The sequence below is a fragment of the Antechinus flavipes genome, chromosome 3 (assembly GCF_016432865.1).
Source record: "Antechinus flavipes isolate AdamAnt ecotype Samford, QLD, Australia chromosome 3, AdamAnt_v2, whole genome shotgun sequence".
NCBI classification, from domain to species: Eukaryota; Metazoa; Chordata; class Mammalia; order Dasyuromorphia; family Dasyuridae; genus Antechinus; species Antechinus flavipes.
The window spans coordinates 367045532-367073428 of record NC_067400.1 but is presented as its reverse complement, the minus strand read 5'-3'; the positions used below and the strand labels follow the sequence as shown (position 1 = coordinate 367073428).

Below are 27897 nucleotides of genomic sequence, written 5' to 3'. Positions count from 1 at the left end.
GAAGCTTTGGCCCCACAGCCACCATCCTGGTCCAAAAGCATTGCTGAAGTTCAAGAAAGTGATGTAAGGTCCATGTGTAGTATTTTTCCAATGTTTCTCTACTCCTTCCCTCAAGGATCCAATATTCTGGTTGCCACATTCTTCTTGTCTAATAGCATCTCTTCAAAGGAATTCTCAGCAAAGCTTCATCATCCCATCAGAATGTGAGATACAGTCACCACACTGTGGTCTGAGAAGTTTAATCTAAAGAGTTTCTTTCAGTAGTGAGTCTGTCATCCTAAATCCTGGGAGAAAATAGAACATCCTCACACATCTTATATATGTATGCATAATAAATCTTTTTTTTTTCAAAAAGGTTTTATTACAGTAATTGTAAGGAATGAGATAAGAAGATAATAAAGGTAAAGTAGAAGTAGAACCAAGGGATAGCCCGAGTTCACATAGTATGAATCTGTCACAAAAGAAATCAGTTTAATTTCATGTTGTTTTTTATTTGTTTGTTTGTTTGTTTTATTTTCTAGTAATGCTTGGTAGCATTAATAGTATTAATCCTACTATGAAGTAAGACTAGAAAAATTAGGGGAAAAAATGACTAACTCTTGTTCAAGAGCAGCAAAAAGTCAGGAAGGAAGGAAGGAAACAAGCTTTTATTAAGCATCTATTATTTGTCAGTTACCATGCTAACCCCATTACTCCATTTGATCTTTACAACAATCTTAGGAGGTAGATACTTTTATTATACCTATTTTACATTTAAGGAAATCGAGGCAGACAGAGGTTAAGTGGTATATCAATGGTTATGCAGCTACTAAGTGCATGAAATTTGAATTTAATTGTGATTCATAGCAGATGCATATTAGAACCTTAAGCTTTCCAACTCCATTTAAGGAAAGACTTTGGGAACAAGATCAGTTATCTTCCCTCTGTTCAATGAATCTACCACTTCCTACTTCCACCACTTCCTTCTCCTCAGGTAAAACAAAAACTGACTTCTTGCTAGAATCTTGTGCCTTCCATCTCCTCCTGGGATAGCATGTCCCCTGAGAAAAGGTTTCTCAGGAGTATAGCAGACGTCTTCCATCTGCCCCAATTCTGCCACTTCCATCTGTGTCAGCACAAAGCAATTTCCATCACCTGTTGACAGTCCAGTTTCCCAAATATGATATGAAGAACCTCAATGCAAAGAACAACCCTTCTATTGGCTTCAGACCTCCCATCTCCTGCTGCATATATTCTTTAAGGACTGTCACTTTTCACTAAATGATGAACACTTTTACACCTGGCCCTAGTCCTTACATCCCAGTTAGCTCTGAACTGTTGTAGGTTATCATGCAAATTCTATGCTACACCTCCTCTCACCCAATTCCTCATTTCCATTTGTCTCAACAAAAAAATAAAACCAAACAAAAAGTGAAAATAATATGCTTTTATATGCATTCAGACCCCACAGTTATTTCTCTGGATATGGATAGTATTTTCCATCATGAGTCTTTTGGAATTGCCAAGAAGAGCAAAGTGTATCAAAGTTGATCTATATATAATGTTGCTATTACCACATACAGGTTCTGCTCACTTCAGTCAACATTCATTCATGCCAGTTTTTCCAGGTTTGAGAAGGAAGTTGTTAAAAGTGTAGGGTATAATGAACAAAATTGATAAAAGTATCATCTTCTTTAGGAATATCCAACTTCTTCAGGATTATTGCAAAAGATGGCTTAAAGAGAGGGAAAACCATGAGTCAAATAATAAAGTCATTGACAAAGTTATGGGAATGATCTAGAAGTCAGTAGATGATAACCAGAATGGATATTGTGATATAAGAGGGCTAAAAAACCTTCTAAAGAAAAACAATGATCATTGTAAGGAAGAGGGATGGTATAAATTCAAAAGTAGTTAGCAAATCAAATGTTCTACTAATTTTGACCTTTTTAGTCAGATTAACCACTGGGAGTGAGGATTGAAAAGAATAATATGCTTTGGAGGGAAATAGGCTTTTTACTAAGGTAAAAAGCATAGGAGGAAAATTGTTTTAAAATTTCAGTGATATAAGGGAGTTTTTACTTCAACAAGCATTTATCAAGTGTCTTTTGTGTTCAAGGAGCTATGTCAGACACTGATAATGCCAAAAATTTTTTTAAAGAGTTCTTATTCTCAGGACCCTCAGATTCTATTAGTCTAAACAGCATGTGTAGCCATAAGTAAATATAAAGGTACCTACATGTAAATATATGTGTAAGTATACATATAGGCATATAGATATGTAGGTATGTGTGTTTGTATACAAAATAATGTTGTGACAAGAGGAGCAACTGAAGGGATAAGGAAAACCCTCATGGAAAAAATATTATTTGATTTAACTCTGAAAAAAGCCATGACATATTTGGCATAGGAAAGAAAGGAATGTATATTATATATGGGATTACTAATAAGAAAAATAATAAGCAGACCAATTTTACTGGAATATTAACAGGGTGATGGAAATATGCCTAAAAAGGTAACCATGACCCAAATTACAATTTTTTTTCAAGTAGATGAATTTGTGTTTAATCCTAGAGATAATAGGGAATTACTGAAGATTTACTTATTTTTTTAGTAAGGAGGTCACTTGATTAATGCTGCACAATAACTGAAGAGTTAAGGATATTAAGATTAGTGCAGGTAAAATTTAATGAAAGAGCCTGAATGGAGAGAAAGGGATATATACAAGAGATATGGAGTTAATTGGCAACTAATTGGATATGGGGAGTGAAAAGTTAAGAATGAATCACAAGTTGGGAATTATGGTGAATGGAATAATATAGTAAAAGTTTCAAATGGCACAGATAAATTCACAAGACAATGGTGGGTGAATAGATATGGAACAAAAAGGTGGAGGAATTGTTGGTATAGCATTGAAAATTCTGGAGAAGATAGGCATTTTCCAGTATCATGGGTGAAAACCTATAATCAGAATCGTGGATCCCATGTAGCAGGTAGTAGATTGCTGTGGCAAGGCCCCTTTGCAGAAATGAAACTCTGTTGTTAATCCTCCCTTGAATTCAAGATATTTACAACCCCTTGGTGTTTTGTAGTGTGTAACTCCACATCTAATTCTGTCAATGCTGCTAAGCATCACTAGAAAAATCCATGAAAGTGAGCTGATTTCTCTTTTGATAAATTGAAATTTGTGGTAGCTTCTCAATTGAGAAATCACTCCTTGAACCTCTGAGCTCTAGGGTTCTAGGTACTCATATTCTGAGTAGAAGAGGAAGAATTCTCCAGCCTTCTTGAGCTTGGTCCTCCAGTAGTGGTCTATTTAGTTGAAAGAGCAGGGCCTTGCAGCTCTCTCTACTCACAACTAAATCTACTCTACTTTTCTCATGGCTCTTTGTCCATTGACTTTTCCCTATTTTTTTAATCCACTTTTTTTTTTACTGTAATTTCACTTATTTCCATATTAAAATTGCTCCCCTGCTTTGACACTATAAATCATCAATAGTGTCTAACTTACCCCTTACCCCTTGATTTCCATCCCTATTAGTAATAGCTTTCCCACACAAGCCTTCCTAAAATTCTGTTTAATATATTTACCATGTAATGTTTTAATTTAACACTATCTTTTTATTTTGCCTCCTACATAGGTAAAGCTTGTGCCTTATTTCACCTTTTTTACCTCTACTAGCACACCTGATCTTAATATATTTAATAAATGTTTATTTACTGAATAGCATCAATGTGGTCCAAATCCCCAAATACCACTTTCCTCAATCTTCAGTAGGTTGTTTATGTTTCTTTCTCTGACCCATGTAATTTGTGGTGGCAATTTCTGAATAAAGCAGAATGAATCTGGCCAGAATCCAGTTCTGAGGCTTGATTGCTTTCCCTCAACCCTTTTGTTCTTGGTAAGCAAAAGATCATTGATGGACTAGCATAGATTAAACTTTAAAGAATGTTTTGCTAATTTATTCATGAGTTCATTCAATTAACATATTAGGCACTGTAGGAGAAGCTTATAAAACATTTGGGGGAAAGGCCCTTGTGAATTGAACTATCTTTCACATCTCAAAAAATAATAAATGAGGGTGGGATTGGAGGATTCTACTTTCATAAAAGTACAAGCAGTAATAACCATAATGGTACAAATATTATAGGAAAACATATTACCATTTTAATATTTCTTTTAAGTTCCTTTTGTTTCCTTGAAATTTATGAATGCATTGATATAGCTTTCTAGCATACTGCTACCTTGTCCATTTTTTAAAAACCATAATCGCATATATTTAAGTTGGAAGGGAAGTTGAAGATCATTTGTTCTACCATCCTCAAGTTACAGATGGTAAAACTGAGATCCAGAAAGATGAAATGACATGTCTAGGGGCAAAGAATTGATAAATTTCGATCATCTACTGCTCCTTCCCCAAACAAAACCCTCCTTTGTCATTGATACAAGTCATATTTCTGAAATTTTACTGTCCTCTTAGAATTCTCCCTTGAATCTTATAATTATTTCTCAGAAAATTCTGTTTTATTAATTAAATGTTTTCTTTTTAAAATTTTTTTCAAAATGGGAGATAAAATTTAAATTGAAAGGGGAGGGAAAATAACATAAGGCCCATGGAAAGTTGCAGCCTGTCAAAAGTGATTCAAAAGTGACTGGCATATGATGACACATAATAATGGTGGCCTCATAAGATTTTTAAAATATTTATATAATTATTATCAGTATTATGAAGTAGTAAAATTAAATGAACTATAGATTCTACATTTTTTTTCCAATGGGTTATTTCATTATGCTCAGAACAAGAGTGAACTGTAATTTTAAACCTTCTTTCTTCTTCCTGAATTGGTTGCAAATGTTCATCAGTTGAAGGCTTGATAAGAATGAGTACTAGGGAGAGTCGAATGCTTTATTTCCCCTTTCTATTATTGTACTTTTATTAAAGACAAAAGGAAATGTGATATTTCATTTTAAAGATAGAAGGTTCATAATAGTGATGTTTCCTCTTCCTACAAACTTAACTATCATCTCTCTAACAGGAAAACCTTGTTGGTTCCTTTATTAACTTTTTAATTTAAAAGACTATCTTTTTTATTAAAAGGCTTAAGGAAAAATCAAAGTCATCGATTTGTGGCTTTCTTGGAATATAAATGCCATTCATCTAAAAGCTTTATATAGAAGCTTTTAAAAAAAACTGGATATAGTTCCATAAAGTCATACAGTAATGACCTAAGTTGATATAAATGAGTATTTCTTGAACCACTTTAATTATATATGCTATTATAATATGCTACTTGAGAACTTTTTTCAGTTATTAAAACTGATAAAATTATACATCTATTTAAATTGTATAGAAAACAGTTTCTTTACCTCTTCCTTGGTAAATTTATTCTTTCTAAAGGGAAAAAAAAAAGCTATTTAAGATAGCTTTTTTTGATTTGTCCACTCACCACCACATTTATCAATAGAAAGAAAAAAATGTTTTCAACCATTCTAATACAACATATCTAAAATATAATAAAAATCATAGGAAGTGTGTCATTTTCTGATTCACGTGTTGATGGCTTTAAGGCACTATGAATATATATCCAAGTAGCAATTAATTGCTAAACAATTACCAATAAAGCAGACCAGTTAAATTACCTATCAAGCTATTGTTATGAAGCTGATTAGGCAGTATTTCTGAAATGTTTTACTAAGTTCCTGGAAAAAGCAATGATTTATCTTTTTCTTTTTTTTTTAACTCTTTGCTGAGAAGATTCAATTATATTTTTCTGCTTTGTCAGTACATATTTCCATATAATCAATTAAAAGCATGTAAAAAGACCCCATTATATGGCAAATTGTATCCTGTATGCTAAGAATCCAAAGATAAAAGTAAACTAAATCCTACTCACAAGAAACTAATATTCTCTAGTGAGAGACAGCTTGTATATAGAGAACACAATTAATGTAAACTAAGGAACATCTCTTACCATAATCCTTTTGCTAGGTAGACAGGTTATGACTATACAACTAATGATTCTGTTAATTGATTGCCATGTTTGGTGACTTTAACTATCTAATATATTCAAAGTAGTCATATATCATAGCTAAAGAGATGAAATCCACAAAAGAAAAGAATGAATAGAAAAATGAATCAGAAAGTTATTGTTACATCTACCATAAAGGCTAGATAAGTAATCAATAGCTTAAATGCAATTCTGTTTCTCAACCCTGATTGACATTTTGTGGAGATATTTGAAATTAGGTCCTTATTATGAAATTCAGTAGTTTGAAATTCATGAACACTTTCAACAGTTCCATTAAGATATCAATCACTAACTAGCACTAATACCTCTAATGCAAAAGTGAAGCCTATTTCAAATAGCATCAATCAAAAAGCATTTAATAAGGATCTTCTATGTCCCAGGTGTTGTGTTAGATGCTAGAAATTCAAAAACAGAAATAGTCCCACCCTCAAGGAGTTTCAGAAGAAATAACAAATAATCATATAAACAAATAGAAAGTACAGATGAAACAAATACAAACTGATTTCACAGAGTCATAGGGAACTGTGGGTCATAATGTCCTTATGCAGGAAATGATATTTATACTCACCTTTGGCTAAGGCTGGAGAGTCTGAGAGATGACTTTGAGAAGCATGAGGAGCAGCTTTTGCCAGAGCATGAAAGTAGAAGAAACATAATGTTGTATATGAAAAACATTAAGAGTACTTTCACTAAGTAATCATATTCAAGAGGAAGGCTTGAGCCACGCAGTGGGGGATTTAAAGATTGGTAAAGTTTATATACCATTGGAATACCACCATTGGGTGCCACTCAAACTTTTTGAGTAATTGCTTTTTAAAAAGCTAATTTCAGCTTGTTGATAAATGTAATATAATAAGGACCTTCATTAAAAATTTGGTTATTAATAATTTCGGTACTCTTTAATAAGATATGTCTGCTTTACAATATTAAACCACAAAACATATACTTGAGGCCCCTTATATTGTAATGCTGGAGAAACTGAGGCATTACAGAGATTAGAGAGTATTTAATAATTTATTTAAAGGGAGAGATTTACTGGGACCAAATGGATCCATGGTTTGGTCCCAGGGTTGAATGAGACTATCATCTCCAAGAATCTAGCAAAACAATGTGAGTTCTCAATGATCTATATACCTGTGGCTCAGACTCGGGGTAGATTAAGGCAGGAGAGGAATCCAGGTGCTGTGAGTGGGAACAGGACTCTGACAGCATAGGGTGAGCCACTGGAGATGCGGGGAGGCATCTTGATAAGATGGTATCTGACATTCCATAGTTTGGGATGGGAAGCATCATTCTGAATTCGAAAACATAAGGTCTTTTATCCTTATCAAATATTCTGATAAAGAGGGAGGAGAGGTTTTTCAGGACTGAGCTTTGAGCTGATAATTATAAAGTGAAGTAGAACAATTAGAGAAACTGAGTCAAGACTGGGTCAAGATAACTAGGGAAACTGAGTCAGGACAATAAAAGAGAACTGGGACATAACAATATAACTGCTCTTGCAGATAAGCAATTTGTGGATGAAATTATATTTTTAATGTAATTTGATGCAAAATAAATGCTGATCAATGATGTCCTAAAGGAACTCAACTATGAGTTATATAGAGTGAGAGGTAAAAAAGCCAAGTAATAGCCTACTTGTGATACTTCTTAGCTATATGAATCAATCAAGGCAATTCATTTAGCAACTATATATCTTAGAAAATTCTCCTATCAAAAGCTTCCCTCAGTGACAAAATCATAAATCCTCTCTATATTTCTGTCATAAGTTAAATAGGTTCTGATATTTGTTTTACAGATAAGACACATTATATTTCTTTTATTATTACCAAGATAGTGAAAATGAAGTCATAAGTAATAAATAGATATGAAAGAAAACTGATGTTGTAGGGATGACCTTTTTATCACTCTTATACTAATTTGTTGGCTACTGCTAGTCAGGTAAAGGGATAAATATTTAAAATGTGCGCCTATGTGTGAAGCATTGAATGAATCAAAGCTTTCTAAATTTCACTGTACAAGGAGACAGATGGAAAATCTAATTCTATGTTGCCTGAGGGAATAATGTCATTCATAGTTAGAAATGGAAGTTTGGGAGGCAGAGTGGGAAAGAACACTAATTTCTAAAATTATTTCAGATACGTTTCCTTGATTTGTTCTTGTATGTTTATTTTGCAGGGCTGGCTGTTGATCAGTTCAGTCAACGCATATATTGGGCTGACTTTGAGCTATCTGTCATTGGCAGTGTTCTGTTTGATGGCTCAGATTCAGTAATTTCTGTAAGCAGCAAACAAGGTTTGTAGAATGTTTCCATTATTTGTTGTTTGAAACAAAATTAGACAGAATTTTAATTCATAAGAACTTGTATGGTCTTAAATTCAGGATTTTTTTTCAAAAGCAGTTCACTGACAGTGGAAAGTGTTAGCTTTGGAGTCAGAGATTTTGAGTTTGATTTCTAGCTCACTGGAAACTTGCACAAATTGCTAGATAAATTTCTGGGTTTTCATTTGTTCACCTATAAATTGAGATGGAAGACTAGATAACCAATAAGTTATCTTCTAGCTCTAAACTTATGAAACTAAAGTTTATTACTATTATACTTTTCCTGCCCTAGACAATAGACAAACAAAAGAGGATGAAGACAGTTTTTATACTGACATTATCTAGTAATAGTCTTCTGTTAGATAATGCTAAATTACAGAAAATAATTAAATGATAACTTTCTGTGGCTTTTTTTTAACTTAAAAAAGAGCTCCTCTGGGTGTCAGAATTTCAATCATTAGGAAGAGTGGTAAAAACTGTAATTTTCAAAGGCTAGTATCAGTCATTATTAGGTCTCTCCCTTCATCTTCTCTCCCCTTACTCCTCCTTCAATTCCTCCTCCCTTTCTTCTATCCTTTTTTTTTCTTTTTTTCCCTTTCCCCTCCTGTCTACTTCATCTGTGTCCTACTATTCTCTCTCCACCATTCTCCTCACCTCTTCTTTGTCATTTTTCTTCCTCTCTTCCCTCTCGCCTTCCTTTTCATCTTCCTCTATATCCTTTGTCTTTGTTTAACTTTCCTCTGCTCAACTATTTGAAACTTAATATTTGTTGTGTTTTTTAATAACAAATTTCAACATAAACTACTGTTGATAATTTTAAAATGTTAATTTGACAAATAAATATTTTGAAAGGAAAAATTAATTTATCCTGAAATTGTATCTATTTAAAGTGAGAAAAAAACATCCCTAACAGATTATAATCAGAGTAATACTGATTATTATAAGCTTATATTTCAGCTGTTATTTTTTTAAGACAAAAATAAATAATTAAATCATACCTTTAAAATTATATGAAATTTCAGAAAAGATCAAGATTGCCATCTGGTTAGCAGTTACAAAAATAAAAACCAAATAAATGTTAGATGAGTTAAATTACTTTTTTCAGACATATCTTTTAAGATAAAAAATGTGATGTAGATTCAGTAATCTATGCTATCTATTAAATTTTAGTGCATATGCTATATGTCCATTTTCCATGTCTTATATTTCCTTGTATGTGATTTGTTACAGAGATAATGATTTTGTCCCCCTACACAGGAGCATTGAAAAAAACAAAACATTAAATGAAGACAAAATACAATGGGAACACACATACCATATTAATCTTTTCCCCTTACAAATTTGATTTAAATGAAATGTGAATGTAGCCTATAATCTCATTCTGTGTTTTATATATATAATATCTAACAGTAGATTTGGTACAAGTTCAGACTAATATGGCATACATATAAACATGCATATATATATACATTTATCTCTATAAATCTATACTTCTATACATATGTATATATATACACACACATATACATTTGCACAATTGCAATTTTTCTTGCCTTTCTCATATACATTAAAATCTCCTGGAGGATATAGGAATAGGATCTAACTCAAAAATCTTTTTTTGAATTGACTATGTTAAATCAGCCATGAAGTCAAAATCATTGAGTTAAAGTCATTAATTAAAGATCATTAAGACAGTCTAAAACACAAAATCATAGCTTTTCAATCCATTATTTTTTTTTTAACCTTTGGAGAAATAGCAAACTTTTCTGTACTTTCTAAGCCCATAACAGCTAGAAAAATATATAATGGTCCTTGAAGAAATAGTTCATAATGAAAATAACAAAAATCTTGGTTCTCTTAAAACCTTACATTTTTAAAATTTCTATTTTTTCAAATGGTTTTTTTGAAAAGCTATTTGCTAGTTTATATGTCTTAAAATGAATATAGTAAATTAAACTTAAATCTAGAAATGACATTAGAAGGTAAGTTGGGAAAAATTAATCCAATCAAATCTGAGCCTAATATTGCTAGTATTACCTGATTTAAAAGACTATTAACAAGTTGTTTATGCATTTTGTTTTAGTCTACAACTCACAAAATCAATTAATATGACTTTAATATGCCATATTAATTTTTTTTATTTTTTATTCTAGGACTTTTGCATCCACACAGAATTGATATTTTTGAAGATTACATATATGGAGCAGGACCTAAAACTGGTGTATTTAGAGTACACAAATTTGGCCACAGTTCTGTAGAATACTTAAATTTAAATGTTGATAAAACAAAAGGTGCCTTGATCTCTCATCGTTATAAACAACAAGATTGTAAGTATTATGCTTTGTATAAAACTATAATTACTTAGCACATTAATTATCCAGACTAAAACTTACAGAGGAAATTTATTTTAAATTATTGATATACTCTAAGAGCAGGAAATGTGAATCCATTTCTCTACTTTGAAATAATTAAACAAATATAATTTCCATTTTTTAAATAAATTGCAAATTTTGCCTTTCTCTAATCAACAAAACTAGAAAACTTTGACTTCTCTAACAAATTTACTAAAGGTTATGGGCAAAATGAAAAAATTTCATTTAACCCAAATCTAGATCCTTCTGTGTTGCTACTGTGAAAGCATTTAAATCATGATTCCATTATTTATGATTCATGTAGATAGTTTTCAATGTTTGATCTTTCTTACATGGAATAAAATTTTTCTTTAATATAAATAAATTTTTAGAAAATAAACAATCTACTTCTGAAAAATATGTAATATTTTATTTTGTGGTTATAGGAAAAAAGAAATACAATTCATTACTACTCCATTTTGAAAAAGGTACTTGAACTATCTAAATAAATTGTGATATAGGACATTATTTTGCTTGACTTCCCCTGAGAGAAAAGTCAAATCACAGATATAAAGGAGCATAAAAATATGAGTTTTGGATGGTTATATACACACACATACATAAATATATATGTAATATATGTGGGTGCATACATTTACCTATGTATGCATGTTTATATCCACACAAATATATATACACACATATGCAAATATAATATATACATACATGTATACACATACATAATCAACCTTATCTTCTAAAATTCTACATAAATACTTTCCTTTCTTTAAATATCATATGGCACAGATGGTTTACCAAATCATATAAAATTTTACAGTTGGAAAGTGCTTTTACAGGTCAGCTAGTCTCACTGTTACCTAAAGTACATAACTTATCTTGTAAATTTTCCCAACAAGTAATCATCCAACTTTGAGTCAAAGGCTTGGGTGGCTTTTGGTCTCTCACAAGAGAAAATAGATTCTTTTCTCACAATAGTCTAATTATTTGCAATTTCTTTCCTATGCTGATCTGTAAAGTAGCACTTCCTTATAATTTCCACTCATTCCTTTTAGTTTTAATGTTCAGGATCCAGCAAAACAAATGTAAACATCTTTTAAATAGCAGATTTTCAGTTATTTAAGAATAGTTATTATATTCCCTCTGAATCTGTTTTTATCCAAATATATGTACATACAGATATATACATCTGCATATCTATACATATATACATACACACACACACACACACACACACACACACATACACATACCTATATCTCTATCTATCTATAGATATATACATATATCTTCCCAGCTCCTTAAAACATTCTTCATACAGCAGGATTTTGAATCCCTTTTTGATCTTGGCCACTTTCTTCTTAACATATTCCACTTATTTACTGTTATTAATTGATCCATCTGAAATCAAAATGCCTTGTTAATATGGCAGACTTCAAAATTTGTAATGGTAGCCACATCATGTTTCTCGATCCCAAATCTTCTCTCTGAGCTAAAAATTCCCAGATTTTCAATTTCCAAAAATTCATTCAAAACTTTCACCATTCTCATTTTTCAACTCTATACTCCTGTTTAACAATCCCTTTCCTAAAATATAGCATTCAGGACTGAACACAATATTCCAGATATTGCTCTACTAGCACAGTATAGAGAAGGAATATCACTTCCTTATTTCTATTACTATGTTTCTCATCATGTGAACTAAGTTAGAATTAACTTTTTTCCTCAAAAAGATTTTCCCCCTATATACACCCCAAATCTGTCTCTCTGTAACTTTTATGCATAAATCTGACTGCTGTTCTCTGGGACTATCCAGAATAAGTCTACTTCTCCCTGATCATAGTCCAGAGAAAATTTGAAGATTTCTATAATGTCTCTTATTAGTCTTGATTGCTCCATGATAATATTCTTCAATTCCTTCTATCTTTCTTTATATGGCATGATTTTCAGATTTTTCACAATAATGGGTTCCCTGCTCTGCAAATACTACTTTGTTATTGTCTCTCTTAAAATGTGGCATCAGACCTAAAGAGAACAGAGAACAGTAGGATTATTTTTCTCCCTTATCATAGAAATTATGCTGGTATTAACGTAGTTTGACTGCTTTTTAAGACAACTGTAACATGCTGCTTAGTCTTTAAGCAAAAAGAAAAATTTAAAAAGTCAGTCACTTTTCACATAAACTAGAGTCAAACCAGTTTTTCTCTATCCTACTTTTTACAAATGATTGCTTTCGACTTTATAAAATTTTATAGACTTTTGGAGTTGTAGAGGATTTCTGTCACCTAATAGATTTTGTCTTTACCTTTTTTATCTAGCTTGTTATTTTGGTCCATTGTTCCAGCCTATTTAAATGTTTTTGAATTGTGGTTCACCCACAATATTAACTTCCTTTTATTCTATGCTATCTACAGATTTGTTATTGTCATTCCATACCATCAACAGACTTTCTGTCTTCATCCAAATAGATGAACAAGCATTTCGAACAAGATAATGAATCTAGAGACTTTTGGCATAGCACTAGAGACCTTAAACCACAATGACATGAAATAAGGGTGTTCAACAGTCTAAAAAACTAAAAAACTCAAAACTATGTTCTAATTCAGCCAACAATATTCCATCTTGTCCATAACATATCATGACATTACTTGATAGAATCATGAGAACCTTTATCAAAAGATTTGTTGCAAGAGAGATGGATTATGATTCCCTATTATTCTGGTCTATCCAATATAATTGAATTTATAGTCACTTTACAAAAAAGAAATTGGTTTATATTTCCATGTCTTAGTCATTAGAAATCCATTGTGGTTTCTGGTTAGCACTTTCTTTTTGTAAATATTAGTGCAAAGCACATTAAAATATTATCTTATTGTTACCACAACCCATAGGTAGGTGCTATTATTCTCATTTTACAAGTTGAGGAAACTGAGAGAGATACAGATTAAATGAATTGTTCAGTCTCTCTCACACATGCACACACACAAATTTAGTAAATTAGTAAATTTCTAAGGCTGGATTTAATTCAGTTCTTCCTCATTCTAAGCCAAATATCTGTGTCACCTACCTGCAAATGAGACTACTACTTTTCAGTTCTAGGATATATTATGTATCTTTACATATTGCCCCCCAACCTTACAATCATCTTGAACACTTTATTTTCCTATGCTCTCTAAATAAAAAAAATCAGTCAAAAGGCTTATTAATTCAGCTTGTATAATATTTATTGTTTCTCATACTTCACTTAGAATAATTTTTGTATCCTTTCATTCAAACTTATAAAAACTAGTTCACTTAAAAACACTTCTACAGTTTTCCAAAAGCAATATGCTCTGCTTTTTTTCAACTGGCTCAACTAATCATCTGGTCTATTAATTGTCTCCCTGTCCTAGTGTATTCCCTTTCTAGTCTAATCTCTATATAGCTGACAAAATAATCTTCTTAAAGTCTAGGACTGACCATGTCACTTCCCAATTCAAAAATGTCATGGACCCTTATTTCTTCTCTGGTAATTACCAATTTTAATTCAGGGCTTTAAATAAGTCCCTCTTTGATCATAATTCAACCTATTTTCCCAAACTTAGTTAATAATAGTCACTTTCATGCACTCTGCATTCCAGTCAAACTGGTTTACTAGATTTTTTCTTATATTCATTATCCCAAGCCCTGTTTCTTTACATTCCTTTCCTACCTCTAGCTCTTATAAAACTTAGCTTCTTTCCATAGTTCAGATACTACCTTTGACCCAAAGTCTTTCATGATTCTATCAATTATTAGACTTGTTCTCAATTCAGATTATCTGGGCAGATATATATTATATCTCCTATTGAGCCCAACAGAAAAGAAGATCCTTTTGAAAGTTTTCATTTTTTATCCTCATATCCCATGCACCTAGCATATTGTGGTATTTAGTAAATATTTTTTCCTTTTTTTATGTTGAATTGGATTAATATTCATATTCTTGTGGCCGCATTTGTCAACGAAGCATATATTCTCTTAACATATGTGAGGGAGACTTTTTGTTGCTCTATTGAAGCAAATGGCCATTTATAATACATAGTCAGTAAACACAGCTAAATCTTATATTTATGTGCATTTAAGGCAACTTTGGGATAATAAGCCTGTGTTGTCCTAGAGAAAATCATTCAGGAAGACATGCCTGTTCAACTCTTAAAATTTCATCAAGGATATCCGTGGTACATATGTAGGCCATTTTCATAGATATTTCACAAAAAATGAGAAAACATTGATTTGGGATTGCTAGTTATTGATACTTTCAAAATAAATCACATAATATGTTATAGAATTATACTGAATTGGTTTACAGTTTTCAGGATTTACTTTCCCCCTTTTTTCAAGTTGTAGCAATAGTTTGTTCAAGATTAATCCAAGTGTTTTTCAGAACTTCATATTTTCAGGACTCCATTTTCAATAATTCCTTAAAAATTATTGATATTGCAATATTTTATCTATATATATTTTTCTTTATTTATAATCAATAATACTCAAGATATTAAGAATTTAGCCTCCAAAGATTCAAGTTCATTTAAAACTTCTTGGTGTTCTTTTATTAATCCTCTCACCTCTTGGACTCCAATTATAATCATAAATGAGATCAGAAGATTTCTATTTTGGTATACTGAATTCAGCCTTCTAAAAGAGTCACAAAAAGAATCATTCCAACGCTAATATATATATATATACCTTCTCATATTCAAAACAAAGGATCCAAATGACAAGTAGCTTATATTGTGTGCACAGCATTTAAGATGGTGCTTAACATATACTGTTTCTTTAGTAGTGACTTTCATCCATGCATTCATTTGTTCACTTATTCAGTGTCTATTGACTAACCAAAGAAAATTAATTTCAACAAAATAAGTTCTGACAACAGCAACTTTTTAAAATTGGAAATTGCAGTATAGTTGATAGTTTGAAATGGTAGAAAGTTTTCTCATTAGAAATTCTCAAATATAAACAGATAGATAGTAAGATATAAAAATAATTATTACCTAAAATAGAATTTTGTGAAGATTTGAAATTTTGCTTCTTTTCAATCAGCAGATAAAGTAGTAAGTAAGCTTTAATGATACCACTTTTTGTCAATCGACTATGATCCATATTTTGATATGCCCTCAGAAATAAAATGTCTTCCCCAAACATCTATGGAGCTAGTGCTTCAATACTGTTTCTAATATGAAACATCTCATTCACTTAACCATCCCCCCATGTTCCTTTTCCTTTTTTGTCTAATGAATGGTAAAATACAGTCTCTGTAGGAGCACAACATTAGAAAAATTTCAGAGATAAGTGGTACCTCAGAATTATCTAGTTTAGTTGTGCTTGAGCAAGAATTCCTGTATTCAGAATGCATGCCAAATAGTTATTTGCCAATACATAACAGAAGAAAGCAACTGGATAGGGATCAGATAAAAAATATACATCCATATGTAAAGAAAAAAAGCATGTTGAATACTGTTCTATTACTAAATACTTTTTGATATACTAATTCTTATTAAGTAAAGAAAATACTTGTATTTTTAACTATGCAAACACTTGCAAGAAGTAATTTTATTTGGTTAGTTTCATGCCGAAAAGAAATGATTTGACTAGTTAGTTTTGCTTTATTGGTCAAATGCTTTGCAAATATATGCAACTGGTCACAAAGAACAACAAGAGAGTATAGGTAATTCCAGGGAAAATCCATATCCACTATGTCATGTGGACATCTTATACTGATGTTAAATAAATAAGTTCTTTCTCTTGAAATGTTAAGGACAACATAATTTGTGAAATATATGAAAAAAAGATTTAAAGTTGCTATATTTAGACTTCAATGAAATATGATCACAAACTAAAGTAATTATATTCATGCATATTTTGTTTTATTTTGTTTTCATTCAGTACCCAATCCATGTTTGGATTTAACATGTGAATTCCTCTGTTTACTTAATCCTTCTGGGGCTACCTGTGTATGCCCAGAAGGGAAATCCTTGATTAATGGAACCTGCAATGATGAAAGCCTCTTAGGTAGGTATATTGTAGTCTTTGGAAAAGCAATGAATTTTAAGATGAACTAATCAGTTAATAAAATAAAGGAAAATGCCATCAAGTTATTTATCAATTGAGAGTTCTTGTCATGAGTGGTTCTCAAGTGACAATGTTTAATAACATTAATTTTTCTTTTTCAGCATCCCTCCTTCCTGTCAACACATTTCATATTTATTTAACTGGAATTTGTGCATGTCTAATGAGAGCACAAATACAGTGTAAGAATTAGTAACATAAATTAGAACAAGAAAATATTTTTAGTAGTCCTTGTGTGAAACTCATTTTTAGATTGTTAGGAAGGTAAACTCTAGGAACAAATCTGGAAGATTTACCTGAAAGGCAAAGGAGGGAAGGAAAATTATAGTTGGTTGAAAATGTTAATTTCTTTCTGGGCCCAAAAAAATGTGTCAAAATGTCCTCTGAACACCGACTATAATATGTTTTGATTGGTGGCAAGAGATTAGCTCTCAGATGTTTGTGACAGTTTATTGGGAGTATAAGATGAATTTTTTTGAGAATAAAATATAAACCAAGAGTTTAATTTATATAGTTAAGTTCTGAAATTGTAGTCATTTTCACTCACCAAAAAATAGAATTGAAATATAAACATTGTTTTGTCAAAATCTATGGAATTTAAAAAAAATAAATAAAGGAAATACAGAGGCTATGTAGTACTACATATAGGTAGATTTGGAACTAGATGAGTAGTAACCAGAGATATTGAATAGCCATTAATGGGCATATATCAACATTGAAGGAGATCTCTAGAATGAATTCAATGTTGGATGGAATTTGCTTGTTACACAAAACTTGAGAGGAAGCATAACTTAAATGTTTAGATGACAAAGTCTAAATCCAAAAAAATCTAAAGAGACTATTACAATGGTCAGAATTAAAGAAGATGAAATTTTCTATGTATAAATATAAAGTCATATTGAGGTTCAAAAAAGAAAACCTCAGAATATAAGATTATGGAGGAATGATGATAACTGTTACCATAAAAATATTCCTGGGATTTTAAAGGATTTTAAAGACTCTCTATGATTAAAACTTAATAGCCAAAAAAGGTAGAAGTCTCTTAGACTCAAAAAGTGTTCTATTCTGGGGACTGTGTTTTAAGAAAGACATTATCCCACGAGAATACATCCAGAAAATAGCAATAAACAAACAAACGAATGAATGAATAAAAATAATTAGTTAATAAGGAATGATAAAATATATATATACAGAACCTGTTATATTATGCCACACTTCCTTTTTATTGTCCTGCTCAGTTTCCCTAAAGTATTCTGTCTCAGTTTCCCTAAATTGTCCTGCCTCAGTTTCCCTGAACTGTTCTGCCTCAGTTCTTTAAATTGTTCACCCTCAATCCCTCTGGTTGAGAACCCCCCTTCCTGACCATTAGGACTGAGATAATTAGGGCTGTAGCTGGCCACTCTGATATTCCAAAAGATAAAACTCCAGATGTCCTATCTCAGATATCTATTTGGCATCCTCTATCTTTAAGTTCCAGATTTCCTGACTCTAGTTGGACACTTCCTAAGTTTTCCCAGTTTGTAAGAATTTATGGTCCTATCCCCCAACCTGTCAGAACCAGATTGATGGTCCCCTTCTTGGAGATTCCTGCTCTCAGTGCTTGGACTTCACCCCCTTGCTTTGACCTACCCCGTTGCTTAGAGCCACGTGTATACGTTTCATGGGAAACTCACATTCATTGCTGAATGCTTTGAGACATCAGCCCTGGGACCAAATGGATCCTTCGTTCCCAGAAAATCTCTCCCTCTCAGAAATCCAAATAAAACATTAAAACTCTCTAATATCTTGCCTCAGTTTCTCCAGCATTACAGTATTATAGGTTTAGTTAAAGGAATCAGATATGTTTATTCCAGAGAAGGAAAGCTTAGGTAGAGCAACATGAGAGGATTTCAGAATTTTATGGACTGTGATATGAGAGAGGGATTATATTTGGTTTGTTTTACTCCAAAGGCTTGGCATAGTAGGCAGAATAGACAGATTTGGTGTTGATCTGAAGGAAATTGCCTAACAGAGTTCTCTAAATGATAAATTGTCTACCTTGAAAAATGGTGAATTCCTTCTCACAGAGGTTGTATGATCAATAATTGGAGATCACAAAACATCAGTGTTGAAAGAGACCTCAATTCCCTCTAATTAAGTGATACAGGTAGTTATACTTCCACATTAATGGAAGGTCTGGCAATGTTCCTCCAAGAATTTGTGAAAGAATGACTTTAATCAAGGCAGAAGTTTAGTATTCTGTAGAAAATAGAATAGCAGTATAAATGATCAACTTTGCTTTATACCACTTCACATGTTAGCCATATTGGGAAAGACTAAATTTAGGAAAATATTAAATGTAAACCATTATTAGTTACATTGTGAAAGTATTTTTTTACTTCTTGAAAACATTCACTATAGTTGTATTCAATAACAAATTTATGCAGAACATTGAAAATATTATTATGACTTATCAAAATTGTGTTTTCATGTAGCTTTTACTGAATATAGCTAGAATTATTTAATAAATGATTTCTCTTAATAATGAAAATAATTCTTAATGTTAGGTATATTCATTATTTGTTGTTCAAGCATTTCCTTTTGTCTGATTCTTGGCTCATTTGGAGTTTTCTTGGCAAAAATGTTGGAGTGATTTATCATTTCCTTCTCCAGATCATTTTACAAATGAGGAAACTGAGGCAAACAGGGTTGTGATATTTCTAGAGTCACACAGTTGGTAAATGTCTAAAGCCAGAATTTAACTCAGGGAAATGAGTGTTCCTGACTCCAGGAACTCTATGCACTGTGTCCCTAACTTCCCCATTCATTCATCTCCTTTGCCAAAGTAAACTCATTCTGTTACTATGAAATAGTGAAAAATATATATATATATTTATCCCCCTCCATATACAGACACAGATATAGGCATAGACACAGACACAGACACAGATTCACACACACATAACATGTGCACATACACACACATAGACACACACATTCAGTTTCTAAGTATTTTATTCTCATAATTGAGTCTCAAGAGTTAGAATATCGGCATGTCAGATTAATAGAATGAATGGTAGAGAGAAACTTTTCTAATTGATAGAGTGGCCATACCACTCCTATTTCAGAGACCTTAAAGCTCAGGATTACTATTAAAGAAAATACTAAATGTAACAAAATTAGACGAGTTAAATTGTTTTCTACCCAGGTGATTTTTATAAGTGCTAGAGCTTGGACTTCTTGAATTCAAAATCAAAGTATGTGAATTTTAGGACTATTGATTTGCAGATCAATAGAAATTAATTTTACTTATCATTAAAATTTTATATAACCAAGTTTTACAGCTCACTATAATCACCTAGCTTTCTCTAGTTGCTATTGTTAACTGATTAGCCCATTGAATGTTACTAATCCTCATGGAAGGAATTTGAATTTCAAATCTTACTCATTCTTAGAAAAGTGTTCATTTGCTCTCTCTTAGAGTTGATTATAATTGCTGGAGCTGATCTTTAGGGGTAATTTGGTTATTGACAAAAGCAGGCTTTTTTTTTTTTCATCATAGAAACATTACTGTAGTTTGCAAATGAATATAACGCCACTTTTATTTCATCAGCATTATGTTTTTTTTTAATTTTCCTTTGCTTAATGTTACATATCATAGAAAATAACATGTACCAACATGTAGACATTTAAACTACAATACAATTCAATATAACCAAATCAAAGTTAAATATAAATGCTTCCTTAATTATAATACCAACATGAATAATGATACCCCAACTCTAAAATCTTTCCTTTTTAAACAGTCCTAAGTAGTTATTGCATATTAGATAATTTCTTGCTGGGTGAGTTAGAAATATATGATGAATATCAACTATTAAATATTAATACATTGATGCTTCAGTGTATCTCCCTGTCTTTGTGATTTACCAACAGAATAAGGTTCTCAATTGGTTTTATTCTTCTTATAGGTTAGATAGTAGGAGTTAGGTAAAGAGACAATTCGCAGATTCACTCATTATGGAAAAAAAACAAAAAAACAAACAAAAATCTTGCCACATCTGCATATCAGGACAATTGACATCCCTCTTTGTTAATGAATGATAGGACTAAATATTTGTAAAGAAACTCACTCTATAAAACCAACCAAAAACAGTTCTAAGTATACTGAACATGATCTTTCATCCTACTAATTATCAGTGTCCACTTCTATAGCCTGATTATTAGACAGTTGCTTACAATTTTCAAAACCATCTTCCATTGTGATGCTAGAAATATCTTTCCCATACTTTAAGTAGTATCAATAAATTGAATAATTAGATTTAGTGAAAGTAATTAATGTGTACTTTTATTTCTAATGCCTCTGTGATGCATACAATTGCATAAATATATTGGAGTGAATAAGAATCAAAAGTAATTGTTCAGCAGAACCAGGAAAACATTGTACATTGCAAGATGTATATACGATGATCAATTATGATAAATTTGGTTTTTCTCAGCAATTCAGTGATCCAAGGCAATTCCAATAAACTTTGGATAGAAAATGCCATTTGCAACCAAAGAGAGAATTATGGATGCTTAATACTGATTGAAGCATACTAATTTCACCTTTTTTTCCTTTTTTTTTCTTCTTATGGTTTATCACTTTTGTTTTGATATTTCTCTCCCAATATTACTTCTATGATAATATGTAAAAAGTGAAGGTGTATGTATGTGTAGGACGGCAAACCCCAATTCAGAAATACTCAGAGATATCTGAAAGTGAAGAACAGAAGTTTTATTAGGATCTCTTTAATTGTAATAGTAACAGACAGTCCTCTTACTGAAATTTCAGATAAAGATAATTTAAATGGTCAAGAGAAAAAAAAAAAAATTACAGAAACTATTCGCTCATCCACTCCTGTTAATTCTACTAAAATCATTGGCAAATTTGACCTTTATTCCTTTATTTGTCTCTGGAATTTAGGTGGGCTTTTGTGATACTAGGGTCTTGGCTATACAAGACTTGTTTCAAAGAGACTCTGTTCTGCTTCTAAAGTTAATAAACAATTAAAATAGTTTACCTCAGGCTTTTCTCAATCAACACACAGAGATTAGCTGGTTTGTAGACTTCTCCAGGCCATTAAATAGTTAGCCAGCTCCTCCTCTAAGCAGTTAAGTAAAGGTCCTGGAGGTTATCTCAGATATTTCTGCTAGAAGAGCAAGTCTTTTGCTCTGTTTCCCAGAGCCTAATGATTAATAGAATTTTAGTGCTAAACCTGGAATTATCAAGTGATTATTCTGAAAAGTCCTCAGTTTCCCATTTCACTTACGTATAACATTAAAAAGAAGAAAAGAAAATATTCAAGTACATTGAATTATACATATAGTAAAGACTTGACTTTAGCAAAAGATATGTTACTGATTTTCTATCAAATGCTTGTTTTCATCAGATTAAATCAGCATCCTTGAAAGAAAGCACTATAGTTCATAGTTACAGACATTGTAGCAGCACAATTTGGACATTGGTTTCCTGATTCTAACTGAATATAAATTGATCAAAATGACGACTCGATTCAATGGCATAATCCAAATGGCTAGAATTTCCAGTTTTTTACCAATGTGTTCCTGAATTGTTTGCATTATTACTAATTCTAATGCTTCCTATATGTTAAGTTTCTTATGGGTTGATGAAGCTCAAAAAGGGTTATTCATGTAAAGTAAGTGCTCTATGAATTTCAAAGATCTATGTAATAGTACTTACTAGTACTTGTACTAATACTAGAGTACATATTATTATTCTTCCTTACATATAATAAAATTGAATCTAAGAAAGATAAAGAACTTGTCCAAGATCACATAGTTAGTAAGCAGCTGTACCAGGTCTCAAGCCAGTTCCATATACCTGGCACACAGTTGGTTTTTAATAAGTGCTAATTATTTGTTGGCTTTTTGATTGAGACAAAATTCATTGTGTTCCTGTAAACTGACCATATTCACTTTGCACTTAGTGGTAAAAGAATTCCTTAAAATTATGTTATCAACATGGAAATTGAAGCAATTCAAAATAGTTTTTTTTCTTTTCAAAATCTGGAATTATAGCTATAATAATAGGGCAGCTAGGTGATGATGTGGTTAGACTACTTGACCTGAAGTCAGGAACTTCTGAGTTCAAATTTGGCCTGAGACACTTACTAGCTATATGATTTTGGTCAATTCATTTAACCTTATTTGCCTGAGTTTCCTCATCTTTAAAATGATCTGGAGAAGGAAATGGCAAACTACTGCAATATTTGTCCCATAAAACCTCAAATGGGATGACGGAGAGTAGGATATGACTGAAGTGACTGAACAACAACAACAACAACAAAATAGATATAATGATACACATTTCTAAAGTATTTTAAAGTGTTTAAGGTACTCTCTTCAAAATGCCTGTTTGACATTAGGTGAGTCATTTTTATTTTATTTTCTGTAAAATCCAGGTGATTGAACTAGTTGACTTTGGAGGTCCATTCTAATTCTTGCTCTATGATCTTAGCATCCTAAGAGCAATCCTTTAAAGTAGAGAATGGAAATATTATTGTGTCTATTTTTTAAACAAGAAAACTTAAGTTCAGGAAAGGTAATTGCTTTACTCGTGTTAACAGAACTAATTAATGCATGAAATAGGATTTGCACTCAGATCTAACTCTATGTCTAGGGTTCTGATTTGTCACGTGACAATATTGCTGTATGTAAATATTATCCTATTACATAGTTCTATTATTTTTTCTCTCATGATACATAGATCTTAATAAGGAATATGTCTCAAAAAAGCCTTTAAACATCTTCTAATATTACAATATTTTTATTGATTTTTCTCTGACTTTATTAAGGATGCTAGCTATTAATGAGACAGTCTATTCCATTCTTGAGTAATATATTGAGATTCAAAACCTTATATCTTGAAAAATTATCATATATTCTTTGCCTAACATTTTAATAAATGATAGAGCAGCAAAATAAAACATCTCAGAGAAGAAAAGATCAAAGGATTGCATGTGTGTGTTTGTGTATCTGTGTGTATGTGTGTATTAGTCTTAGAATTGTAGGTTTTTAGGTTTGGAAAGATCCTGAGTGATCACTTAATCCAATACTTGTCCAAAGCATGTAACCATTCATAAAATCAATTACTAATAGTCCTCCAGCCTTTCTTACAATATCTTTTAGGACAGTAAACTCATGACCTCATAATTTGATTGATTCCATTTTTTTCTCTCTCATGGTCACTTTTTTACATATTGAACTGAAAAAGTTATGCCTAGAATTTCTCTATTTGTGGTTCTAATTCTAAAACAAATGTATTCCTTCTTCTACATGACAGTCTTTCAGTTGTTTAGATACAACAATACTATTCTCTCTGTCTTTCTTCTCTAGGTGGAATATCAATGCAACATACTTAAATACTAATTTTTCTGAGTTAAAAACAAAAAAAATTGTCTTGTGGCCAAATAATTTAGTATTATAAAATCCAAGTCCTATCTATGGAGTTTTTTAATTTAATTGGAGAGTTTTAATTTAACTGTTCTCTTCACTCATTAATTGAAGCATATATTCATGTATTTAATAGATGATTCATGTAAACTGACTTGTGAAAATGGAGGAAGATGCATTGTAAATGAGAAAGGAGATCTAAGATGTCATTGCTGGCCCAGTTATTCTGGAGAAAGATGTGAAATCAACCATTGTACTAACTACTGTCAGAATGGAGGAACTTGTGTAGCATCTGCTCTTGGTAAATATTGTCTTTATCTTTTTCCTATTAGAGAAAACCCTAAAGAAAATGTTACTTGTTTGAAGTGATTATAATTCTTGACCCTGCTGTAAGAACAGATTGTTCCAAACGTTATCTTCAGTTTGGACAATTGAAATTAATTTAATTTATTGCCTTGGTTGCTACTTCAGTCTATTGACATTTAAATCACATAATAATGAAATTAAACTAAAAATTGATCATGATAACTTAATTATATTATGTTAATAGCTTGAGAATTTATCAGAACATCTATTATAATCTTTATGCTAATATAAAATTGTGAAGAAATTACCATTTAACATACTATGATAAATTTGGGAAATAGAACATTACTACATGCCAAGTTACACTAGATTTGTCTGTATTACTCAGATAAACTTTGGATATTATTCATGTTTTCCAAAACATTGTCTAAGAAAAAATATTGAATAGCAAATTACACTTTATACTTTTACTCATAAAAGAGGTAAGACAGAATAAAGCTGGCATTAAAGGTAGGAAAACATGGATCTAAGACTTGCTTTTTTTTTTTTAAACAAATATTAGGTCTGTAATCCTGGGAGGATACATAATTTGTCAGTATCATGTCCTATATAACTTTATCAAGAAAGGATTATTTCTATCTTGCTAAATGGAAATTCTTCCCTGGGAAATCCCAATAAAATCACAGCCACATACTTAAAAGTAAAAATGTTTCTCCTATTTCTTTCTTCTAGTGCACAAATTACCAAAAGAGACAAACTGGTATTTTTTTTTCATGAAATAAAAACTCCACAGCCATCAAACTGTACATTCTAATGTGAATATATTTTATATTGTTAGTTGACTTATATTAATTGATAAAACTTAATATGTCAGCAAAAGGTTTCAAATTTGAATAATCCAACAGCAACAAATAAACTCTTGCAAATGTTTTTATTCAGCATAGAATAATTTGTAGACAAAATATAGAGTGAGTATTTTTCATGATGCAGTTGGAGATATCTGTTACTTAAAAGTGGATTATGGTCATCCTATATTCAATATGCAATTACTATGACAAAGCAGCACATACAGAGTGAAATACACCCACATTTTTATTTTGAGGAGCATAATTATTTCACTTACATAGATAATGTTGCTTAGTCTATAATTATTATTTATATTATCATTATACATTGAGTGCTAAGAGAATTTTTAGATATTCAATCATTTTCTTTTTTATCATCAAAATAATTAGAATTTGAGAAATAATTTGACTTTTTTTAGTTTTTCCAACATTTTAAATTATATTAACTTTTTGACAATCTATAGTTAAGAGTTGGAAGAATTCTTAGAGTTCATATAGTCAAATGGCTACATTTTTATAACTGAGGACACTGAAGCCCAGGTCTCCTTACTTCAAATCTAGTGCCCCTTTCATTCTCCTGTCCAATCATAAATATAATCATAAAATGATAAAGTTAAAACTGGAAAAGATATCAGAAGCCATCTAGTCCAACTCTCTATCCACAATGCTCAATCAGAAAGCTAACCCAAATAACTATGACTCAGAATAAATCTATTTATTGAGAGAAATCAATCTCTAAATCCATGGCTAGAGATATAATCGGTTTAATATTTTTTAAATATTAGGAGCAATGTTATATGGAAATGGCATAGTGCATCATATAAATTGTTTTCTTTACCTTACTTAATTCCTATAGTAATTTTCCATGTCAAATTTTAACTGGGTTTCAGAATTTTTGAGTTACAGATTTGAATAAATACATTCTAGAAATGTAATTAAAATCCCTTGGCACATGAAAATTATAAAAGAAATGAGTGCACATGAGGAAACCAACTAAGGGTAGGTTGATCTATGTGTATTTTATGCTCTTCTACCATCTAATAATTAATAATAATGTGATAGGCAATTAAGTCATTTGGAAAACATTTTTCACTTTTTAAATTATGATTTCATAAAAGTATTGTTCAGTATTATAGGTTGTAGAACCTCATTATCTGCACACAAATGTTAATTTGTTAAACAAATCCCAGTGGCAAGTCATGGATTTATTCATTGTTGGTTTACTTACAGTTAAGCCTTTTGGCAAATTCCTATGTGGACACTATATAACCAAGGTTTGGGGCAGTTTTAATTAAAATTTATAAGTTTATGACAGTTGTATAGAACTATAATAATTGAACAAAGAAAATGTCACCAGTTAATTAAAAGCACACATCTGAGAGACATAATTAAAATTTCTTATGTAGGAATGAAAATTTCCTGCTATGCAAGGTGTTAGTTTTGCAGTAATTATCATTAACAATAAATTATCACAAACGATATGTACCTATTTTCATATACATTGGCAAACAGCAAAAGAAAATAATTGAATATATTGAAAACATCAACAAGGGTCCATATAGTTCAATTTCATAAACCTTTCGTAAGAAGATACTTACAATAAACTGGGCAATTGACAATAATAATTTGAAACTAGTGAAAGGTTTAATGTTTCTATCACCTCATTAAAAACACTGTACAGATAGCAAAAATAAATTTGCAATGTATTTCTCATTTTCTAGTGTTTTGTTTTTTCATAGGCTTTCTTCTTTAAAAAAAAAAAAATCACATCAAAATTCACCTAAGAGAGAGGAACAACAAATAAATTAAAATAAAACTTGTTAAATTAGGAGTAAAGGAGATAGGAGGGAGACTTTTCTGTTCATCCTGATTCAAGCCCCTGTTTCAGTTTGTTATTATTCATTTATATCTGACTCTTCCTAACCCATGGACCATACTGCCTATTTCAAATTTTCTTGACAAAAAATACTGAAGTCGTTTTCTATTTCCTGCTTTAGCACATTTTATAGATGAGGAAACTGAAGTAAACAAGGTTAAATTATTTGCTCAGGTCACATAGTTAGTTAGTATCTAAAGTTGGATTTGAACTCAGATCTTCCTGACTAGGTCCAGACCTAGCACTCTATCCATCTCTTCCAACTCCATAGGATAGGGAACAATTAGAAGAAGCATTACTGACCAGATTAAGTATTGGTATAGTTGTGCATGTAGCAATTAAGCAATCAATATTTGGTTAATGAAATAGGAAATGAAGACAAGAAAAGAAAGACTGAAAGAAGACTTCTCTCACAACAGTTCTGCCATCACCATTGTGTGTTATGGCAATGAAAACCTAGTCCTAGAGGAATGATAGGAAAACGAAAAGAGATATGCTGGGGTGGGGAGGGAAGGGCAGGGGAAGCAAAGAGCAGAATTATATAATCCAGGAAGAAATAAGTCCTATAACATAAGCAAGGTAATAAAGAAAACCTTTATGATGGTGTCACTTTTGTTTGCAACACACTTTAGGATATCTTGAGACAAAT

At 31.3% G+C, this 27897-nt stretch overlaps 1 protein-coding gene across 1 annotated transcript in view; it reads left to right on the top strand.

Moving 5' to 3' along the window:
- LRP1B (LDL receptor related protein 1B) overlaps positions 1-27897 on the top strand; it is a 2056943-nt gene that overhangs the window by 1936004 nt on the left and 93042 nt on the right. Inside the window, exons 80-83 of the mRNA XM_051990638.1 lie at positions 8188-8304; positions 10485-10658; positions 16605-16730; positions 24358-24522. Of these exons, the coding sequence (XP_051846598.1) occupies positions 8188-8304; positions 10485-10658; positions 16605-16730; positions 24358-24522 (582 nt within the window). The remainder of the gene's footprint in view (positions 1-8187; positions 8305-10484; positions 10659-16604; positions 16731-24357; positions 24523-27897) is intronic.